The sequence below is a fragment of the Oncorhynchus tshawytscha genome, linkage group LG05 (assembly GCF_018296145.1).
Source record: "Oncorhynchus tshawytscha isolate Ot180627B linkage group LG05, Otsh_v2.0, whole genome shotgun sequence".
Taxonomy (NCBI): domain Eukaryota; kingdom Metazoa; phylum Chordata; class Actinopteri; order Salmoniformes; family Salmonidae; genus Oncorhynchus; species Oncorhynchus tshawytscha.
In genome coordinates, this window is record NC_056433.1 from 35,828,306 (window position 1) to 35,848,333 (window position 20,028).

At 43.0% G+C, this 20,028-nt stretch overlaps 1 protein-coding gene across 8 annotated transcripts in view; it reads right to left on the minus strand.

Annotated features, from left to right (window-relative positions):
- Positions 1-20,028, minus strand: part of LOC112250564 (bromo adjacent homology domain-containing 1 protein) — an 86,452-nt gene that overhangs the window by 3,498 nt on the left and 62,926 nt on the right. For 5 of the 8 annotated variants that reach the window (XM_024420819.2, XM_042321843.1, XM_042321844.1 and 2 more), the window contains exon 3: positions 1,225-1,410. In XM_024420819.2, coding sequence (XP_024276587.2) covers positions 1,225-1,410 — 186 coding nt within the window. Of the gene's footprint in view, positions 1-1,224; positions 1,411-18,830; positions 19,835-20,028 lie in introns of those variants that run through there. The other 3 variants (XM_042321841.1, XM_042321840.1, XM_042321842.1) reach the window with 2 other exon arrangements.

Consider the following 20,028-nt stretch of genomic DNA (forward strand, 5'->3'; position numbering starts at 1 on the left):
AGGAGGGGGGTGTCACGGCCCCTCTGCAGTGCAGGGGCAGTTCCTCCTGCAGGCAGAGGAGGGTCGTTAGTGATTGGAATCACCTGGCTCAGGTTATTTAAACTGCTTCACTAATCACTCTTGTCTCTCTCTGCTCCTCCAGGTATGATCCTGTTTTGCATAGTTTTCACTCAGTCATTCACACACACAGATTCACACATCCCTGCACTTTACATACACCTTACATTATGATACTTTCACACCTCATTCCTTTTTCTTTGTTTAAAGTTAGTAGTTTGGTTTATAATAAAGAACCTTTTTGATTGGCCTATACCTGTTGTTCGTGTCCCCTCATTTTTGCCACAGGCTTTGAGCCGGCCTGTGACAGCGACCCACCACCTCAAGCTCAACTTCGACAAGACGGAACTGCTCTTCTTCCAGGAGGAGGCCTGTCCGCTCAAAGACCAATCCATAACGGTTGACACCTCCACAGTGTTACCCTCCCAGAGTGCAAAGAACCTTGGTGTGACCCTGGACAACACCCTGTCGTTCTCTTAAAACATCAAAGCAGTGATCCACTCCTGGAGGGTCATACTCTACAACATCCCTAGAGTACGACCCTACCCCACAGAGGAAGCGGCGCAGGTCCTGATCCAGGCACTTGTCCTCTCCCGTCTGGACTACTGCAGCTCAATGTTGGCTGGGCTCCCCACTTGTGCCATCAAACCCCTGCAACTTATCCAGAACGCTGAAGCCCGCCTGGTTTTCAACCTTCCCTAGTGCTCTCATGTCACCCCGCTCCTTCACTGGCTTCCAGTCGAAGCTTGCATCCACTACAAGACCATGGTGCTTGCCTGCGGAGCAGCAAGAGGAACTGCCCCTCCCTACCGTCAGGCTATGCTCAAACCCTACATCCCAACCTAAGCACTACTATGGGAGGGCAGCTCCCGCTCAGCCCAGTCCAAGCTCTTCTCTATCCTGGTACCCCAATGGTGGAACCAGCTTTCCCCTGAAGCAGACAGCAGTCCCTGCCCATCTTCCAAAAACATCTGAACCCTCCCCCCCCAAAACCCTTTCCAGCTCTGACTTGGTGTTAGCTATGTTATTAAGGAAAAATTTACTTTCTATGACTGATATAAGGTTGTCCCACCTAGCTATCTTGAGATGAATTGTAAGTCACTCTGGATAAGAACGTCTGCTAAGTGACTAAAATGTAAGCGTAAATGTGTGTGTGTGCTTGTGTACCTTTCCCAGCAGGCCCTTTCTTGGTGTTGGCGGCCTGGTGTTCCTCTGAGATGTTGAGTCTCTTGAGGACGTCGGCCAGGGCCATTTTCAGCAGCTGGATCTCATCCTCCTGCATCTGCATCCGCTGCTCCAGGTACGTCAGGCGGTCCGCCACGTCCACGCCACTCGCAGCAGAGCTACGGTCATCTGGGGAGCACAACCATCGATTGAGTTAGCCCACTGAGCTAAAGCCACTGCTCCAGGTACGTCAGATGGTCCACTATGTCCATCCCGCCTGCCACCAGGTTAAGGTAGCAACATAGGTCATTGTAATCCTTTGAGCTAAAGCCATTTGTACCTAGCCAGCACCACCAAAGCCGCTGGCCATTGGGCAATGAAAGACCATGTTAGCAGCCACCCAAGAGTTTCTGATGGTTCCAGGTGAGCGATACAGACTCATCAAAGTGAAGTCTTCACACTTCAGACATATCGCTCACAAAAAAAATGAAATGCTGTAGACATAGAAGCTGATACAAACAACACACACGCCACAGACAACAGACAGGCATCTGCATCCCGTCTGACAGATTCCACTCGCATAAAAACCAAGAGACCATTTTCTATAAGTGACATCAATAGGAAGAACAATCCTAAGAAATGGTACCATTTTGTAAATGGGCATAAAATCATTTTTAAACGAAAGAGATCGAAAACTTGAACCATATGAGAGTAAGACCACAGAGATTAAATTGAATACATTCGCTAATACAAAGACCAAGACAATAGACACCATCTGTGTGGTTTTAGTAGACGTAATCCCATTGAGAAAGATGGTAATAAATGACTGGTGGAATAGTAAACAAACAAACAGAACAGAAAGCTGTCGTGTACCATTGGAAACTCTGTGGGGTGAGGAGTTGTCAAAAAGATTCTTCATACTGGTTGACCCTTCCTCCGCTCCAGACCTCCTCCTCCTCCTCCTCTCTTTCACTGTCTGACAGACGATATCTTCTTCCTCCATCCGAGTGACGGTCGTCTCTCTCTCTCTCTCTCTCTTTTTCTTTATCTGTGTGTTCCGCTGGCTAGTGTCTGCTAGGGTCTCATCTCCACTGCTCCATCCACTGTTCCAGTTTCGTCACACACACAGTAGAACCCACACGGAGCTCTCCTCTTTCCTCTCTTCCTCTCCTCTTCTGTCCTCTCCCGTCAGCCTCGCACCAAGATGATAACAAGTACGTACAGCAGAGATCTCTTCTCTTCCTCGCCTCTCTACCTCTCTAACTGCATCACATCCAGATCAGAAAGAGTAGAATCCCAGTCCAGATGGAGTCCATGGTGAGGTTATGAAATGTTGATATTATCTATCTCTCCTTTATCACCCTTCCCCTGTCTCTCTCTCTCTCTCTCTCTCTCTGGTTGGTGTCTGCCAATGTAGGGCACGCTGATGTTTACAACATCGCTTAAAGCCTTGATCTGAGATTGTGTGTGTGTGTGTGTGTGTGTGTGTGTGTGTGTCTGTGTGTGTGTGTGTGTGTAGGGGTTAGGGTTAGTGTTTGATCATGCTTACACACTCTTGCTATCCTCTCAAATTCAGCCTGAACGGTAGGGTTTGGAGTGTGTGTATGTTTTGTGTGCGTTATTCAGTAGCACAATGATAATCCCCCAGACTGAGCCTCTTTGGTACGAGTGACCCCACCCCCACCCCGATAAACTTTGTCAGAGAAAAAGAGAGATGGACAGAAAGAAAGATGGAGAGAGAGAGAGATAGAGGGCGTGATAGATGGAGAGTTAGACAGAATGAGAGAGAAGCAAAAGAGCGATATAAAGCAAGGAGCGAGAGAGAATCATCTTTAATGCTCCTCTCCTCTCTTCTCACCCTAGTGCAGGTTCCGTGTCCATTTGTTGTTCTCCTGTAAGCAGCTTGTCCAGTTCATCGATCAAATCAAATGTTATTGGTCACACACACACGTGATTAGCAGATGTTATTGCGGGTGTAAGCGAAATGCTTGTGCTTCTAGCTCCGACTATATACATATGGACGAGCGATGTCAGAGCGGAACGGACTAAGGTCCAGGTCTTTCCAGGTCTTCTATTTACAGGAGTACATGTCACTCGGACTATTGGTGGCTAAAGGTGAGACACAACCGGTGCTGACACACCAGTGACTGACACACCGTGCCAGTACACAGGAGATCTCACAGGGGGCACCAGGTGCATCTAAAGCAGTCTTCCCTAAATAGGGGGTCAAGAAGACCACAGATTGTAGTAGCTACTATAATTATTTATCTACAGTAGCTATTATATGTCTACAGTACCTTCAGCTTGGGCACGCTATCTGACAGACGTACTAAACTGTGCCTCGATTTGATCAGAAAACGGGTGAAGACCAATTTCTAAGGCTGGTTACAGGTCATCATAGTAGAAGAAAACTAACTGGCCATCCCAGAAGTCTAACGGAGAGATACAAGAGATCACCAACACCTTATTTCAGCAGGCTCCTAAATGAAAATAGATTTTTGGAGTTGTGCATTTTTAGCACTTTAAATATGTTGTATTTATTTAATTTTATTTTTATTTTAACCGTACAGTCAGTCAGTGTTTTTAATGAGAACTGTGAAGAGGCCGGAAATTATACTGAAAGACCAATAAACTAAACTAATAAACTAAACGAATGGTCAGGAGGTAAGCCTCTCTATGTAGCCATACTGTATGCGTCCAGGTAAAGGCTGCTACATGTGTCTCTGTGACTTAGTGTTTCTGTTCCTGTCTTTGGCTGTGACATCAGGCCTGTGCCACCACCAGAGTCCCCATATGGGACCGGGATTAGAATAGCCCATAATCCCAGACCTGGAAAAGGGAATTAGTAGAACACAGCTCAATCTCTGCTGCTGCTGCATAGCCTACCCACACACGCTCACACGCAGGTTATACACACGCATGCTAATGGGATTATGTCAACTCACGCTACACAACGTGGCAACAACCCTAAAACAAACATTTAGAAAACATAACTAAACCCGAGGCCTGTAGCAGAGATGATGATGGAGGGAAGTCATCTGGGTTTCTCCTCTCCCAGATGGTGTGGTTTGTGAATGGCAGAATGATCAGATGTCTATTCATATAACAAGTTCACAACCCTGCTGCATACCCACACATACGCCTCCTGTTATTAATCCACTGACACCAATACCCCCAAGTGAGTGAAGCTTTGCCAAAATATAATTATACAATTTTAACAAATTCAAAGACCCCCCCCCTCAAGAACCTGTCCTTCTGTTACTTTACCTATGCAAATTCTACCCCACCTCTCCATTCTCCACACCTTTAGCCCTCCCATACCTATCATGAAGTCTGTGTCTGGAGCCAGCAGGGAGTCGTGGTGGTAGGTCTCCCTGAAAGAGGGCCTCCTCAGTCCCGTCTCCTCCATCCCTAACCCCTGGTCCACCAACTCCTCCATGGAACTGTCTTCCATCGACATCTCAGACGCCAGGCCTACCCGCCTCTGTGTGTGTGTGTGTGTGTGTGTGTGTGGGGCTCCTACGAAAGGCTGAGGGTTACTCATTTTCCTCCTCCTCCTCCTCCTCCTCCTCCTCCTCCACTGAGCTCATCAGTGACCTTCCCTAAACCGCTAACCCTCACTCCGCTCCTTTCCTTCCTCCCTCCCTCTCTCCATAGAGGAGTGTAAATGGGGCGTAGAGAGAGAGAGGGGGGTGATGATATCATTATGGAGAGATTAAAGGCCCTGGTAAGCCATCTCAAGCCCTCAGCCACGGATAACAGGACAGGGGAGGGAGGGAAGGAGGGAGGAAGAAGATGGGGAGGAAGGTACAAGAGTGGATGACAGGAAGGGAGAGAGAGAAGGGGAAAGGTGAGAGGGCACCTGGTCTCAGACAGGTTAACTGCAGCCTCCACCTAAGATGTGGGCAGGGGCTGCATATGTGTCTCTATCTGGGTGTAAACAACACATGCTTAGAGCTACAGTGAGAATGGCTCACACACACTCTTCATGTTCCTCACCAAAGATGCATGGGATTTGTATTGGTAGTAAACTGCCTAAACCAGAGCGCTTGCATCAGATTGCCAGCTGGTCTGGCTGCTGCAGCAACAGAAGATTAGGGAGGAAAACTTGATCAATTAAAAGCATGGACAATAAACTGGCCATGGTAATTATAATTATGGGGATGGCAGCTCCAGATTAAGGTTGCCCAATGATCAAGGATCGGCTCCACCTAGGGTTGCAAAAATCCAGTAACTCTCCCAAGATTCCCAGGTTTTCCAGAAATCCAGGTTGGTTCCAGATTCCTGCCTATTCCGGGAATCTTCCAGCCGGGATTTCAGGAAAACTGGGGAATTTTGGGAAAGTTACCAGATTTTTGCAACACTACTAGCTCCAACCCTCTCCAATCTTACCATTAATTATTCCGGAAGGAAACACTCAAACTGACTTTAGATGAGTGTTTAGGCATAACTCTATCCTACTATTCCAATGATGCACGAATGGAAGAGTTCAACAACAGACGAAAGGGTATGAGGTACACGAAGGGCCTCAACAATAACAACTACAGTAAGCTTCTTCCTTTCTGTCTATTTTGCACTTACTATATTGCAAGCAGATGCTCTGCCAACCCAAGTGTTCTGCACTGTACATTATTACTAAATGTTTGCACTGCTCACTGCTGATGTAGGGTAGCTAAACTTGTTGTTCACTGCCTGTGGTTAGTTTGAGCTAGCATTGCCTTATGGAGTGGCATCACCTTCCTTAAAGAGCTGGAGGTGCCGCTGGTAACTGTCACTCTCGCCCATAGAAGCCACCTAGCCTTTCCCGGTTTAGTACCTACAGTAGTGGTGGGAGTGTGTATTGCTGGTGCCTCGGGCAGCTTACAGTACTGATGGGAGTGTGTATTCGGCCTACAGTACTGATGGGAGTGTGTATTCGGCCTACAGTACTGATGGGTGTGAGGATTGCCAGGGACAGATTAAGGGCTGTTTTTTTTTATTGTACAATATTAGGAGGCAATACAGTTGAAGTCGGAAATTTACAAGTTGGAGTCATTAAAACTTGTTTTTCAACCACTCCACAAATTTCTTGTTAACAAACTATAGTTTTGGCAAGTCAGTTAGGACATCTACTTTGTGCATGACAAGTCATTTTTACAACAATTGTTTACAGACAGATTATTTCACTTATAATTCACTGTATCACAATTCCAGTGGGTCAGAGGTTTACATACACTAAGTTGACTGTGCCTTTAAACAGCTTGGAAAATTCTAGAAAATGATGGCATGGCTTTAGAAGCTTCTGATAGGCTAATTGACATCATTTGAGTCAATTGGAGGTGTACCTGTGGATGTATTTCAAGGCCAACAGTTGAAGTCGGAAGTTGACAGCTGTTGAGAGAATGCCAAGAGTGTGCAAAGCTGTCATCAAGGCAAAAGGTGGCTACTTTGAAGAATCTCAAATATAAAATATGTTGATTTGTTTTACTACATAGTTCCATATGTGCTATTTCATAGTTTTGAGGTCATCGCTATTATTCTACAATGTAGAACATAGTAAAAATAAAGAAAAAACCCTTGAATGAGTATGTGTGTCCAAACTTTTGACTGTTAAACACATATATATATATATATATATATATAATACAGTTGAAGTCGGAAGTTCACATACACCTTAGCCAACTACATTTAAACTCATTTTTTCTCAAATCGTGACATTTAATCCTAGTAAAAATTCTGTCTTAGGTCAATTAGGATCACCACTTTATTTTAAGAATGTGAAATGTCAGAATAATAGTAGAGTGATTTATTTCAGCTCTTATTTCTTTCATCACATTCCCAGTGGGTCAGAAGTTTACATACACTCAATTAGTATTTGGTAGCATTGCCTTTAAATTGTTTAACTTGGGTCAAACGTTTCGGGTAGCCTTCCACAAGCTTCCCACAATAAGTTGGGTGAATTTTGGCCCATTTTCCATCCTCATAATGCCATCCATTTTGTGAAGTGCACTAGTCCCTCCTGCAGCAAAGCACCCCCACAACATGATGCTGCCACCCCGTGCTTCACGGTTGGGATGGTGTTCTTCGGCTTGCAAGCCTCCCCCTTTTCCTCCGAACATAACAATGGTCATTATGGCCAAACAGTTCTATTTTTGTTTCATCAGACCAGAGGACACTTCTCCAGAAAGTACGATCTTTGTCCCCATGTGCAGTTGCAAACCATAGTCTGGTTTTTTCATGGCGGTTTTGGAGCAGTGGCTTCTTCCTTGCTGAGCGGCATTTCAGGTTATGTCAATGTAGGACTCGTTTTACTGTGGGTATAGATACTTTTGTACCTGTTTCCTCCAGCATCTTCACAAGCCCCTTTGCTGTTGTTCTGGGATTGATTTGCACTTTTCACACCAAAGTACGTTCATCTCTAGGAGACAGAATGCGTCTCCTTCCTGAGCGGTATGACGGCTGTGTGGTCCCACGGTGTTTATACTTGCGTACTATTGTTTGTACAGATGAACGTGGTACCTTCAGGCTTTTGGAAATTACTCCCAAGGATGAACCAGACTTGTGGAGATTTTTTTATGAGGTCTTGGCTGATTTCTTTTGATTTTCCCATGATGTCAAGCAAAGAGGGGGGCTGCATCTTGGGTCCCCCATGGGCCTGGGACCAGTGGCTTCAGCCCCTGCATTAACCTGGCCCTGAGGATTGCAGGCACTCCAGTACAGTACTGATCATCATTTAGCTAATTGGCTGCTGTCCCATTTCACAGACACCGGTGCAAAAATAATGGGCCAGTGTTTCAGAAATACCCGTGAAGATTTCTGGTCCCAGTCCGTCCTTGCTGCTATTAAAGACACGCTCCGGAACTTTGGTGACTAAAATATATATATTTTTAAACCTCTCACTTTGGGCTGTATGTGTCAATGGGTAGGCTGCATACATGCATAAACCAGCAGAATTACTGTCTTATCTCTATTAGCCATGATATCCCTAGTTTCAAAGCAAGTGTTTTTCTGGAAGCTGTGATGTGCCATTTCCTTTACATTTTCCCCCACGTAGGCCAGCCCCCTATTTCAATTTGATTTCTAGCCAATGAGCTTCAGCCACTCGTCATTTGAGCGACAGCTAGCACGATGCACACACGGCAAACCGAGAGAGCAATGACGTAGCGCACATATCTGCACCGATTCTCGGGGACCACTTTTGGCTCACGAGCGCTACTTTTAAGAACTACTGGCTAAAAAGTAAACAAAAGTACCAAAGACTCTTTTTAATGTTTGAAGTGTAAAAACAAAATGTGAAAGCCTGCTGGAGTTGTTGAGTTGTAAGATGGAGGATCACATCGTTGATGTGGTGTGCTGTGCTAGCGTCTGGCCACTCAGAGCACTGGACATTCCTAATGCCATGAGCTGGGATAAGCAATGTACAAAGACGGGCCGAGGAAAGAGAGAAGGCCAAAGCCTGTGTCCTGAACCCGTAGTATAACTACTGACACCTTGTTGGTTGCAACCAACATAACAGTATGCCATGAGCCAAGATGACAGGTTAGTAATTTGAACACAAAACCAACAATGAACACACACCAGAATCCGATTAAAAGACAGACCACCATTTTTTTTTCTCACAAAGGACTTCAATCTTTATAAATAGTCTGTCAATGGTACATTAAATCAGCAGGGATGCTAGAATTCTTCCCAAGAATCCAAGAGATTTTCAGAGAGCATGACAAAGTGACACGATTATCTGATACACACATTCCTCTCTCTACTCCAAAAATATCTAGACTTTTAGATCCCCCCCATTGTTAAATATATCAAAATATATGCCGACATTTAGCAGTAATACAGAAGAACACAAAAAGCCGAGTTTCCGGCATTTGTTTCGATTGGTTGGAGAAAGAACACATCCTGGGTCAGCGAGAAGTGGAATGGTGGATATCGGAGGTCAGGAATGTCTGACCCATGTCACCATGGAAACGATACGTACACTTGACATATCATGACTATGCCCCAATAGCCCAAACACAATATACCATCTCCTTTCCAATAGGCCTATACATGTTTGACAAAGAGAGATATAAGACAAGACACCTATCCTATATAATTTCCCTCTCATCAGTGACCTAATCAAAAGGAGATGAGGAAAGGAAACGTTAAAGAGCTTTGTGACGTAGTCAGAATGTGCTACTCTGAAGTTGTCAGTAGGACACCAGATCTGCCTATGTGGCACCCTCTAGGGGCCCAGTACTGTAATTACACATCTGGGAGTAAAGCTATGGTGGGTCAAGACTGTATCTCAACCCTCTCATCTGAATCTCCCCATATGAAAACAATGTGACTGTGCCCTAGGTCGGGACACCTGGTGTAGAGTGATTCAGTCCTCTAACTGGACAGATCAATGAGGCGAGGGTTACCTGTTAAAATGGCAACCTCCCAGACGTCAAACCCTAAGGTCAGCCAGGACGGCTACAGGTAGACGTTTCACTCCCTCAACCACAGATCTAGGATCAGTTTAAGAGTCATCCTACACTCTCAATCATAACCTTAAAGGGGATGAGGAGATACAGTATCTGATCCTGGATCAAAGGTTAGAGTGTAACTTCTACCTTGCCTAACTTTGTGTCAGGATGTGGTTTGGCCTTCTTCACCCCTGAGGCCAAGTTCCATCTCTAGATAGAAAGTAGCTCTGGTGCCAATCTGTTTCTGCGGTTGCCAACCTGGCCTTGCCACTAGCATTGTTACAGAAACGGCAGTGTACACTGCTAACTACAAACAAATTACTACAACCTCTGTGTAGTAATCTCCATTCAATCATTTCATCTTGAAAACTGAGAAATTACTAATACAAAGAAACCAATCGGTTTTTTTCAATGAATTAAATATATTTTCCAAATAAGTTCAATTGAAATCTTTATATATTGTATTGTTCACCCCATTCAAATATTGCTTTTTTATATTTTTTATATTTTTATATAATCATCAGCCGGGTCGTTCCACAAATGGGTGCCTTTTGCGTCCCTTTGATATTTTAAATTGATATGATGCACAAACATTGAATCTTAAGTCTATTATATTAAATGCAGTGCCCTTAATTTAGACCTCAAGGAGAATTCAATAAATCCGATCCCCCCCATATGAATATCAACCCTGTCACTTCTAGGACGATTTCAACCCACTTTAATCCAAACATTTCTCCAAGTTTCACCATCATTGTAAAGCTCTAGATATGTTTGTTGCTTTGACCAAAGTCATTTCTGAAGATTATTGCTTTAAAATGTGAGTAGTGATTCATTTACATCAGTCCCGCATTTTAAGGTAAAACCCTGTTACGTGTATTGAACTCTTGTTTTTAATATGGTGAAACTATTCCTTTTGAAATATTTTTATTAAACACTAAACATCTAATAGTCAAATCATAGTGTAAAAGCAGGTGAGGCGGTTCTAGTTGTTTTGGCCCATTTTGTGAGCATAACACATCGACCCTGTTACCTATAGATAGACAGGCTAGAAACTCCCCTTTCTCACACCACCAGCTGTCATTCCCCCTGTCACGAGGGAATCCATGGCTGATTTAAGATGAAATCGTCAACCCTGTTACGGTCAAGCCTGTTACGGTCAAGCCTGTTACGGTCAACCCTGTTACTTTATTTGGCACTTAATAGGCACTTACTATAGTCATTTTTGAGATTTGTTTCAGATGGGAAACATGTTTTGATTCAAATGAACTTGTGCTCTTTATGACATAATGTTAAAATGATGCGAAATCAAACGTTTTGTTTTTACCAAGATAGATTTCTCAAAAAGGCACCGAATTGTTGGAACGACCCAGCTACAGGTCTAGCAAAAATACTACTACAGCACTGTGCAATGGCTGTCGCACATGTACAGAGGATCAGGGGCCACAAGGTCAGGATTCAGATATGTACACTTAATATTTCATACAACTCTATTTAGCTGGTATTTATCTAGTATTCGGAAGGAAATTAAGTGGAACCTTCTGTAACCAAATTATACATTATAAATGAATCCTAAGAAACTAAAATGTAATTATTAGGTAACTAACTACTATTCTACCATGCAAATTCAAAGTAAATACCAGGTAAATACTGGACTGTAAAATAACGTGTAACGAATATCTCTCAGATATCTTGTTCCAACACTTATAGTCAGAAATGAATCAAAACGTAACCTAACCCTTCCCATTTTTGTTCTTATTTCTGTTCTTACTGGTTTTTGGTCAAATTTCAACTTCTGACTTGTGATTCAAATCCAAAACTAATCTAAAATAAAAATACAAATTTCTCCTTCCTCGATTTACACATACATTTGTCAAAAATAGTCCCTCTGAAAAATATATTGCATATGCCATTTTAAGAAAATGACATAAAATATTTTCGATAAGGAGAAATTGTAAAGTAGGAGAATATATAATTATTTATTTTTTTAAACAATCTGAGCACCAATAGGAAGAAAATGCCTATTGATCATTTTTCAATTTAAACTTTATATATGATTTTTCATATACAAGCTTTGTTTAGTCACTATTTTGGGGTATGATTCATACTGTTAGAATGGAGAAAGTTTAAGATGGCTTTTGGGTATTATTCAAAACTTTGCAGATTAGGACAGCAATAGAACAGAAAGCAATCCAAGGTGCTCTTTCCTATTAAAAAGTACCAACTCAGTCAGACACTGCCGTTTGTCTAAGACTAAACGTGACAGACAGACACTTCTGCAGAAGATTACAAGGCAATGTTGAATGATTGTGGTAAAAAAAAAACAACACATCTCAATAACGTGTATCAAAAAGACCATTTTTCAGAGATTCCAACCCAAAACCTCTGAGACATCACATTACATCATTCCGCACAGCGAGTTACACCAATATGCCAACTCATACCTGAACCACCTGGACAGTGTGGATAAATACCAATAATCCCATTGTGGACCTACGATCTACAGGAATGATTTATCAGCGTACACATTATTTCATTAGATGGATATGACAGGTAACATATAGACCAGGGCCAACCGTCCTCCTGGAGAGCTACTGGGAATGCAGGATTCTACTAATCAGCTGTTAGAGCAGGGCTGGAGCGAAAGCCTGCATACACAGTAGCTCGCTAAGAGTAAGGTAGTCCACCCCTGATGTAACACATAGATAGTATGCTGGCGGATGTCTCTAATAGTAAAACACATGAAGTAGTTATGCATTGATAAAGTTGCCATGACACAGCCTTAGTTTCCATTCTCTACGAAGCACACAGACAGTAATAATACACAGTATTGTCTCCCGTTATAATATATTTGTAGCTGAACATAAATCAGAACACAATCATAGATAGACGTTCTAATTAAGGAATAGATTAGTGCAATCTAACAAGGGAGGGAAGGAAACGAGGGGAGGGAGGAGAAGACTGGGAGGAGGAGGAATGGGGTGGTGGATGGTGCCCTGCTTTAACATCCTTTGGTTTATCTTGGAGAGGGCGGAGCTTCGAAGGGTGGAAAAGGACAGGGAATAGAATTAGAATGAGTAGAATGGAAAAAAACGTTCCACTACATGTGGATCAGCGGCCATATTGGATGTCCCATGTTGGGATGTTGAATGAATTGATGCTTATCACTTGGAATCCATGAGAATTTTCAGTGTTCTACACAAACAACAATGGCAAGTTGTGTTTTGTCGCACATATTGGCTGGGCCAGGTGAAATCCATGTGGATTTTGACTTTGTCCATTCTACTCATCCAATTTCTATGGGGTGAGATGAGCTGCCTTAAGCCCTACCTTCAAGTCACAAGGCAAGTTATGGGGAACAATAGTGTGGCGTTCAGGAGGGCGCAATATTACAGAAAGTTAAGATAGACATGTATAATAAGCAATGGTGTCTACAATACCTTAGAATTCCATTTGAACATTTTGGAAAATGTCACCCTTTAGAACACTTCAGAGAGGTGGGCACTGACATCCTCAACAATCCTCCTTTTGATAGACCAATGCAGAGCCGGAGAGGTAGGGGGGGGGATCTCAAATGACCCTATTCTCCATATAGTGCACGGTCTTCGACCAAAGCCCTATACAGTTCTCTACTAAGTAGTGCACTACATGGGGAAACAGGGTATGATTTGAGAAGGTTAGTGTGTTGTGTTCTGTTCTCACAAAGCAAGAGAGAGGATGGTGAGTATTCCACTTCAGTGTTTCCCTTAGCGTGGGGGGCGGGGGGGCTGGCTTGGTAGTAGGCGTGTCCAATGGTGTGGATTCCGACCAAACATTTTAGAGCCCTTCCTCTTTGGCTGCATAAACGCTTTCTTAAAACACATTTCCTGCAATTCTACAGATTTTGGCATGATGCCGAGATACATTTTTTACAGTTTTAAAGCTAGTAAAGTAGTGTTTGCTGTGTTCTTAAGCCAGGGGTAGGCAACTAGACTTTGCAACGGGACATTTTTGTCCAAGCAGATGGTCGGGGAGCCAGAATATATAATAATTTGTACACTGCAAATTGGCCTTGATTACATTGAGACATGATCACGTCTCTTTTTATTGGTGGGAATACTTGGGGAAAATATTTACTAAATTAAAGTACTTTTTTTTGCTGAATTCCTGGTGATTTTGAAGTTCTTTTCGATCAAAAACGTAAAAATATGCAGAGCCTATAGCTGACCTGTGTCTTATGCTATCTGAGTGACTTAAACATTATAACAAAATCAATGGGGCACCATGACATTTTTTGAATTTTCCCTGACTGTCTATATTTTATTCGGGCTCCATGATCTATTCTACATACTTTTTTATCTAGTTTTAGTCATTTACGGTTTACACAGAAAATGTTTCACCATCCCAATTTTATATATTTACAGTGCCAGTCAAAAATTTGGACACACACGACCAGCTCTAGGAAGAAATTCTGAAATGTTTTTGTACCCTCTGTGCCTCGATACAATCCTGTCTCGGAGCTCTACAGACAAGTCTTTCGACCTCATGGCTTGGATTTTGCTCTGACATGCAATGTCAACTGTGGGACCTTATATAGACAGGTGTGTGCCTTTCCAAATCATGTCCCATCAATTGAATTTACCACAGGTGGACTCCAAGTTGTAGAAACAGCTCAGGGATGATCAATGGATAAAGGATTCACCTGAGCTTATGTAAATCAGGTATTTCTTTTTTTGAAGGTTTTAAATTAGCAAAAATGTCTAAAAAACCTGTTTTCACTTTGTCATTATGTGGTATTGTGTGTAGATTGATGAGGATTTGTATTTATTTAATACATTTTAGAATAAGGCTGTAACTGAACAAAATGTGGCAAAAGGGAAGGGGCCTGAATACTTTCCGAATGCACTGTATGCCTTGATGGCAGCTTTGCACTCTTGGCATTCTCTCAACCAGCTTCACCTGGAATGCTTTTTCAACAGTCTTGAAGGGGTTCTCACATAGCTGAAAACTTCGGGATGCTGGACTTCTAGACAGAGTTCCTCTGTCCAGCGTTCTTTTGCCCATCTTAATATTTTCTTTTTATTGGCCAGTCTGAGATATGGCTTTTTCTTTGCAACTTTGCCTAGAAGGCCAGCATCCCGGAGTCGCCTCTTCACTGTTGACATTGAGTCTGGTGTTTTGTGGGTACTATTTAATGAAGCTTCCAGTTGAGGACTTGTGAGGCGTCTGTTTCTCAAACTAGACACCCTAATGTACTTGTCCTCTTGCTAAGTTGTGCACCGGGGCCTCCCACTCCTCTTTCTATTCTATTCAGTTTTCAGCTGTGCTAACATAATTGCAAAACGGTATTATAATGATCAACTAGCCTTTTAAAATGATACACTTAGATTAGCTAACACAACATGCCATTGGAACAGAGTGATGGTTGCTGATAATGGGCCTCTGTACGCCTATGTAGATATTCCATAAAAAATCAGCTGTTTCCAGCTACAATAGCCATTTACAACATGAACAATGTCTACACTGTATTTCTGATCAATTTGATGTTATTTTAAATGGACAAAAAAATGTGCTTTTATATATAATGCACAGTGTAGGGATGCACGATATATCGGTAAGCATATCGGAATCGGATGATATTAGCTAAAAATGCCAACATCGGCTCGATGTCTAGTTTAACGCTGAAGGGTAAAACCGATGTCAAAGCTGACGTGCATACCATTATAACATAGGAAGATGACGTAATGACGCCACGAAAAATACAGCTCTACACAGAACAAAAGCAGAAAAATACTAAGCGCACACTTCCAACAACTAAACAAGTTCAAGTCGAGCAGTCATTTGAAAGAGTAAGAACATTTCAGCAAGACAACTCCAAGGTGAAACCCATTAACACCAAGATAATGGAATACATTGCCCTTGACAATCAACCGTTCACTGTCGTGGATGATGTTGGCTTTCGCCAACTGATCGAGCACCTCGAGCCCCAGTACACACTACCAAGAATGCGCTGTGTTTCAGATGTTGCCCTACCGGAGTTACACAGTATTTTTGAAACACACATCCCTGAGATACTTGCTATGGGCATCACTGCTATTAGCTTCACAACTAAAATTTGGACCAGCGACGTCAGCCCCATGAGCATGCTAAGTCTTACAGCACAGTGGGTTGATGAGGATTTCGTACTGAGGAAAGCCGTATTGCTCAAGAATGTGCTGGTTCTCATACCGGTGCTGCCATTGCAATGGCATTTGAGAAAATGTTTGAAACTTGGAAACATGAACACCCTCCTAGCTCCATTCGAACAACTGACTCGAGAAATAAGCTCTTCAACTGCGTCTGCAGCAGACGTGATACCCTCTGTCATGGCATTGAAACACCTGCTCAACATAACTGCCGACACAGACTGTGGGGTTAAAACTTGCGAAAGTATTCTACAAGAGGCTGTGAACAAGTGAATTCGGTGGCATTCTCTCTGAGCCTCTTTACTGTGTCGCCACCATGCTCAATGCTAGGTACAAGGACCACTACTTCTTTAACAGGCATTCTCTCTGAGCCTCTTTACTGTGTCGCCACCATGCTCAATGCTAGGTACAAGGACCACTACTTCGTTGCAGACAAGAAATGGTTTACGTGAAATGTTACAGACACAGCTGGACAAGATGGAAACAGACACAGTGACTGTCGCACCGAGGACGAGAGGCTACGGACAGACAGAGCTCAAAACTTCACTGCTTGACATGTATGATGAAATCCTGGTCAAGACTGAGCAAATGAACTATGAAACAGCACAGCAAGCAAGTGAAAGAAATAGGTTTTGATTATGTTTTACTGGTAATGGGGACATACAGTGCCTTGCGAAAGTATTCACCCCCTTCGCACTTTTCCTAGTTTGTTTTCTTACAACCTGGAATTAAAATAGATTTTGGGGGGGGTTTGTATCATTTGATTTACACAACATGCCTACCACTTTGAAGATGCAATTTTATTTATTTATTGTGAAACAAACAAGAAATAAGGCAAAAAACCCGAAAACTTTAGTGTACAGAACTATTCACCCCCCCCCCTTTAGAAGTTACAGCTGCAAGTATTTTGGGGTACGTCTCTATAAGCTTGGCACATCTAGCCACTGGGATTTTTGCACATTCTTCAAGGCAAAACTGTTCCAGCTCCTTCAAGTAGGATGGGTTCCTGCTGGTGTACAGCAATCTTTAAGTCATACCACAGATTCTCAATTGGATTGAGGTCTGGGCTTTGACTAGGCCATTCCAAGACATTTACATGTTTCCCCTTATACCACTCAAGTCTCTGGAAGGGTCATTGTCCTGCTGTAAGGTGAATCTCCATCCCAGTCTCAAATCTCTGGAAGCCTGAAACAAGTTTCCCTCAAGAATTTCCCTGTATTTAGCGCCATCCATCATTCCTCAAATTCTGACCAGTTTCCCAGTCCCTGCCGATGAAAAACATCCCCACAGCATGATGCTGCTACCACCATGCTTCACTGTGGGGATGGTGTTCTCAGGGTGATGAGAGATGTTGGGTTTGCCCCAGACATTTTCCTTTATGGGCAAAAAGCTCAATATTAGTCTCATCTGACCAGAGTACCTTTTTCCATATGTTTGGGGAGTCTCCCACACGCCTTTTGGTAAACACCAAACATGTTTGCTTATGTTTTTCTTTAAGCAATGGCTTTTTTTCTGGCCACTCTTCCATAAACCCCAGCTCTGTGGAGTGTACGGCTTGAAGTGGTCCTATGGACAGATACTCCAATCTCCGCTGTGGAGCTTTGCAGCTCCTTCAGGGTTATCTTTGGTCTCTTTGTTGCCTCTCTGATTAATGCCCCCCTTGCCTGGTCTGTGAGTTTTGGTGGGCGGCCCTCTCTTGGCAGGTTTGTTGTGGTGTCATATTCTTCACATTTTTTTAATAAGGGATTTAATGGTGCTCCATGGGATGTTCAAAGTTTCATTTTTTTTAATATCCAAAACCCTGGTCTGTACTTCCTCACAATTTTGTCCCTGACCTGTTTAGAGAGCTCCTTGGTCTTCACGGTGCCGCTTGCTCGGTGGTGCCCCTTGCTTAGTGGTGTTAGACTCTGGGGCCTTTCAGAACAGGTGTATATATATTGAGATCATGTGACAGATCATGTGACACTTAAATAAAGTCCACCTGTGTGCAATCTAACTAATTATGTGACTTCTGAAGGTAATTGGTTGCACCAGATCTTATTTGGGGGCTTCATAGCAAAGAGGGAGTAAACATATGCATGTACCACTTTTACATTTTTTATTTTTAAACCCGATTCATTTCACCAATTTGGACTATTTTATGTATATCCATTACATGAAATCCAAATAAAAATCTATTTAAATTACAGGTTGTAATGCAACAAAATAGGAAAAACTCCTGGGGGGGGATGAATAGTTTTGCAAGACACTGTACGTAAATGCCAACAAAAACTTGTGTGTGTGTGTGTTTCAACTATTTAACTGTACTATAATACTTAAAAAGCCGCTAAAATGTTAAATATCGGTATTGTTTTTTTGGCAAGGAAAATATTGTGGTTATTGGGATCGGGCAAAAATGTCATAATGGTGCATCCCTAATACAGTGCATTCAGAAAGTATTCAGGCCCCTTCCCTTTTTCAAAATTTTGTTACTTTACAGCCTTATTCTAAAATTGATTAAATCATTTTTAATCACACCGCCTCCATGCTTGGGAGGAGGGAACCACACATAAGGAGATCCTCTGTTCACATACTCTGCGTCCTTGAGTAGTGGTTTCTTTGCAGAAATTCGACCATGAAGGTCTTTCAAAGTTCTTGACATTTTCCAGATTGACTGACCTTCATGTCTTAAAGTAATGATGGATTGTCATTTCTCTTTGCTTATTTGAGCTGTTCTTGCCATAATATTGACTTGGTATTTTACCAAATAGGGCTATCTTTTGCATATCACCCCTACCTTGTCACAACACAACTGATTGGCTCAAACGCATTAAGGAAAGAAATTCCACAAATTAACTTTTAACAAGGCACACCTGTTAATTGAAATGCATTCCAGGTGACTACCTCATGAAGCTGGTTGACAGAATGCCAAGAGTGTGCAAAGTTGTCATCAAGGCAAGGGGTGGCTACTTTGAAGAATCTCAAATATATTTTGATTTGTTAAACACTTTTTTTGTTACTACATGATTCCATGTGTTATTTCATTGTTTTGATGTCTTCACTATTATTCTACAATGTAGAAAATAGTACAAATAAAGAAAAACCCTTGAATGAGTAGGTGTGTCCAAACTTTTGACTGGCACTTTATATACTTCCTTGGCGGCCACGATTTATCACAGGGGAAATAAAGGGGAAACACTGCGATCCTTTGTGAACCTGCACCTGTGGTTTCACTGCAGCCCAGACTGAACACACACCCACCCACTACGTCACTCTCTGACACACGGCAAAAATATAAAACCTCAGTGTGTGTGTGCCCTCACAATCACAGCTGCCTCAGAGACAAACACAAATGAAGAAGAACGTTGTCATTACGTCAGGCTCTAACATCAAAACAATGACGTGATAAGCCCAGTGTCACTCTGCTATAACAGCTCCTCTTCTTGTTAGGTCACCAACACGGCTGTTGATGCACATTGTATAGCGGGACATGGGGACCAGGACCATTAACTCTAAGTGGTGTGGAGGAACAGATCTCTGTGAAAGAATCCACCTCTCCCTTCTCCATGCCGGTATAGTTCTCCAGTTGAGGGAGCCAAAACTTCAGCTCCCTAGCTACAGTTGTAAAGGGGGCTAAGGTACCCACTCAGATATCAGTGGTCCCCCTTCGATACTTGATCCTTCAGCCTCCCTCCAGCTGACCCGAGTGCCTATCAGGGGTCAAGGGTCAATCAGGGGTCCCACCAAAACACTTCAGGGGTTCCCCCTCTCATCCTTCAGCCCCATGTGTAGGAGTGTGTTTGCTCCACTAGGGGTGTGTGTGGGTGTGTTTGCGTGTCCTCTGCTGCCCCCTACTGCAGGTTCTTGAGGATGCGTCCGTAGCGGAAGTCGTAGACGTGGCGGCAGAGGTACACTAGTTCAGGGTTGATGTTGGCAGGAACCTGGCGGTGGTCGGGGGGGTTGAAGTCCGAGGTGCAGGGGACCACTCTGGCAGTGCCAGGGGGCGCACCCTCTTCACGCCGCTTCACCAAGGCACAAAATCTATATATGGAAAATGAAAGTGAGTTTTAAATGCACATTTTCTTCTCTTTCTTTCTTTACTTTATACCTCAAGTCAATTGACCATGCTACAGTGAGGTGTCTCTCCCTTAGAGCACTTCTAATGTCAGTGATGTGTAATATTACTCGCTAAAGAATGCCTAGTTTCACCTACAGTGTTAATTATGGATACATGG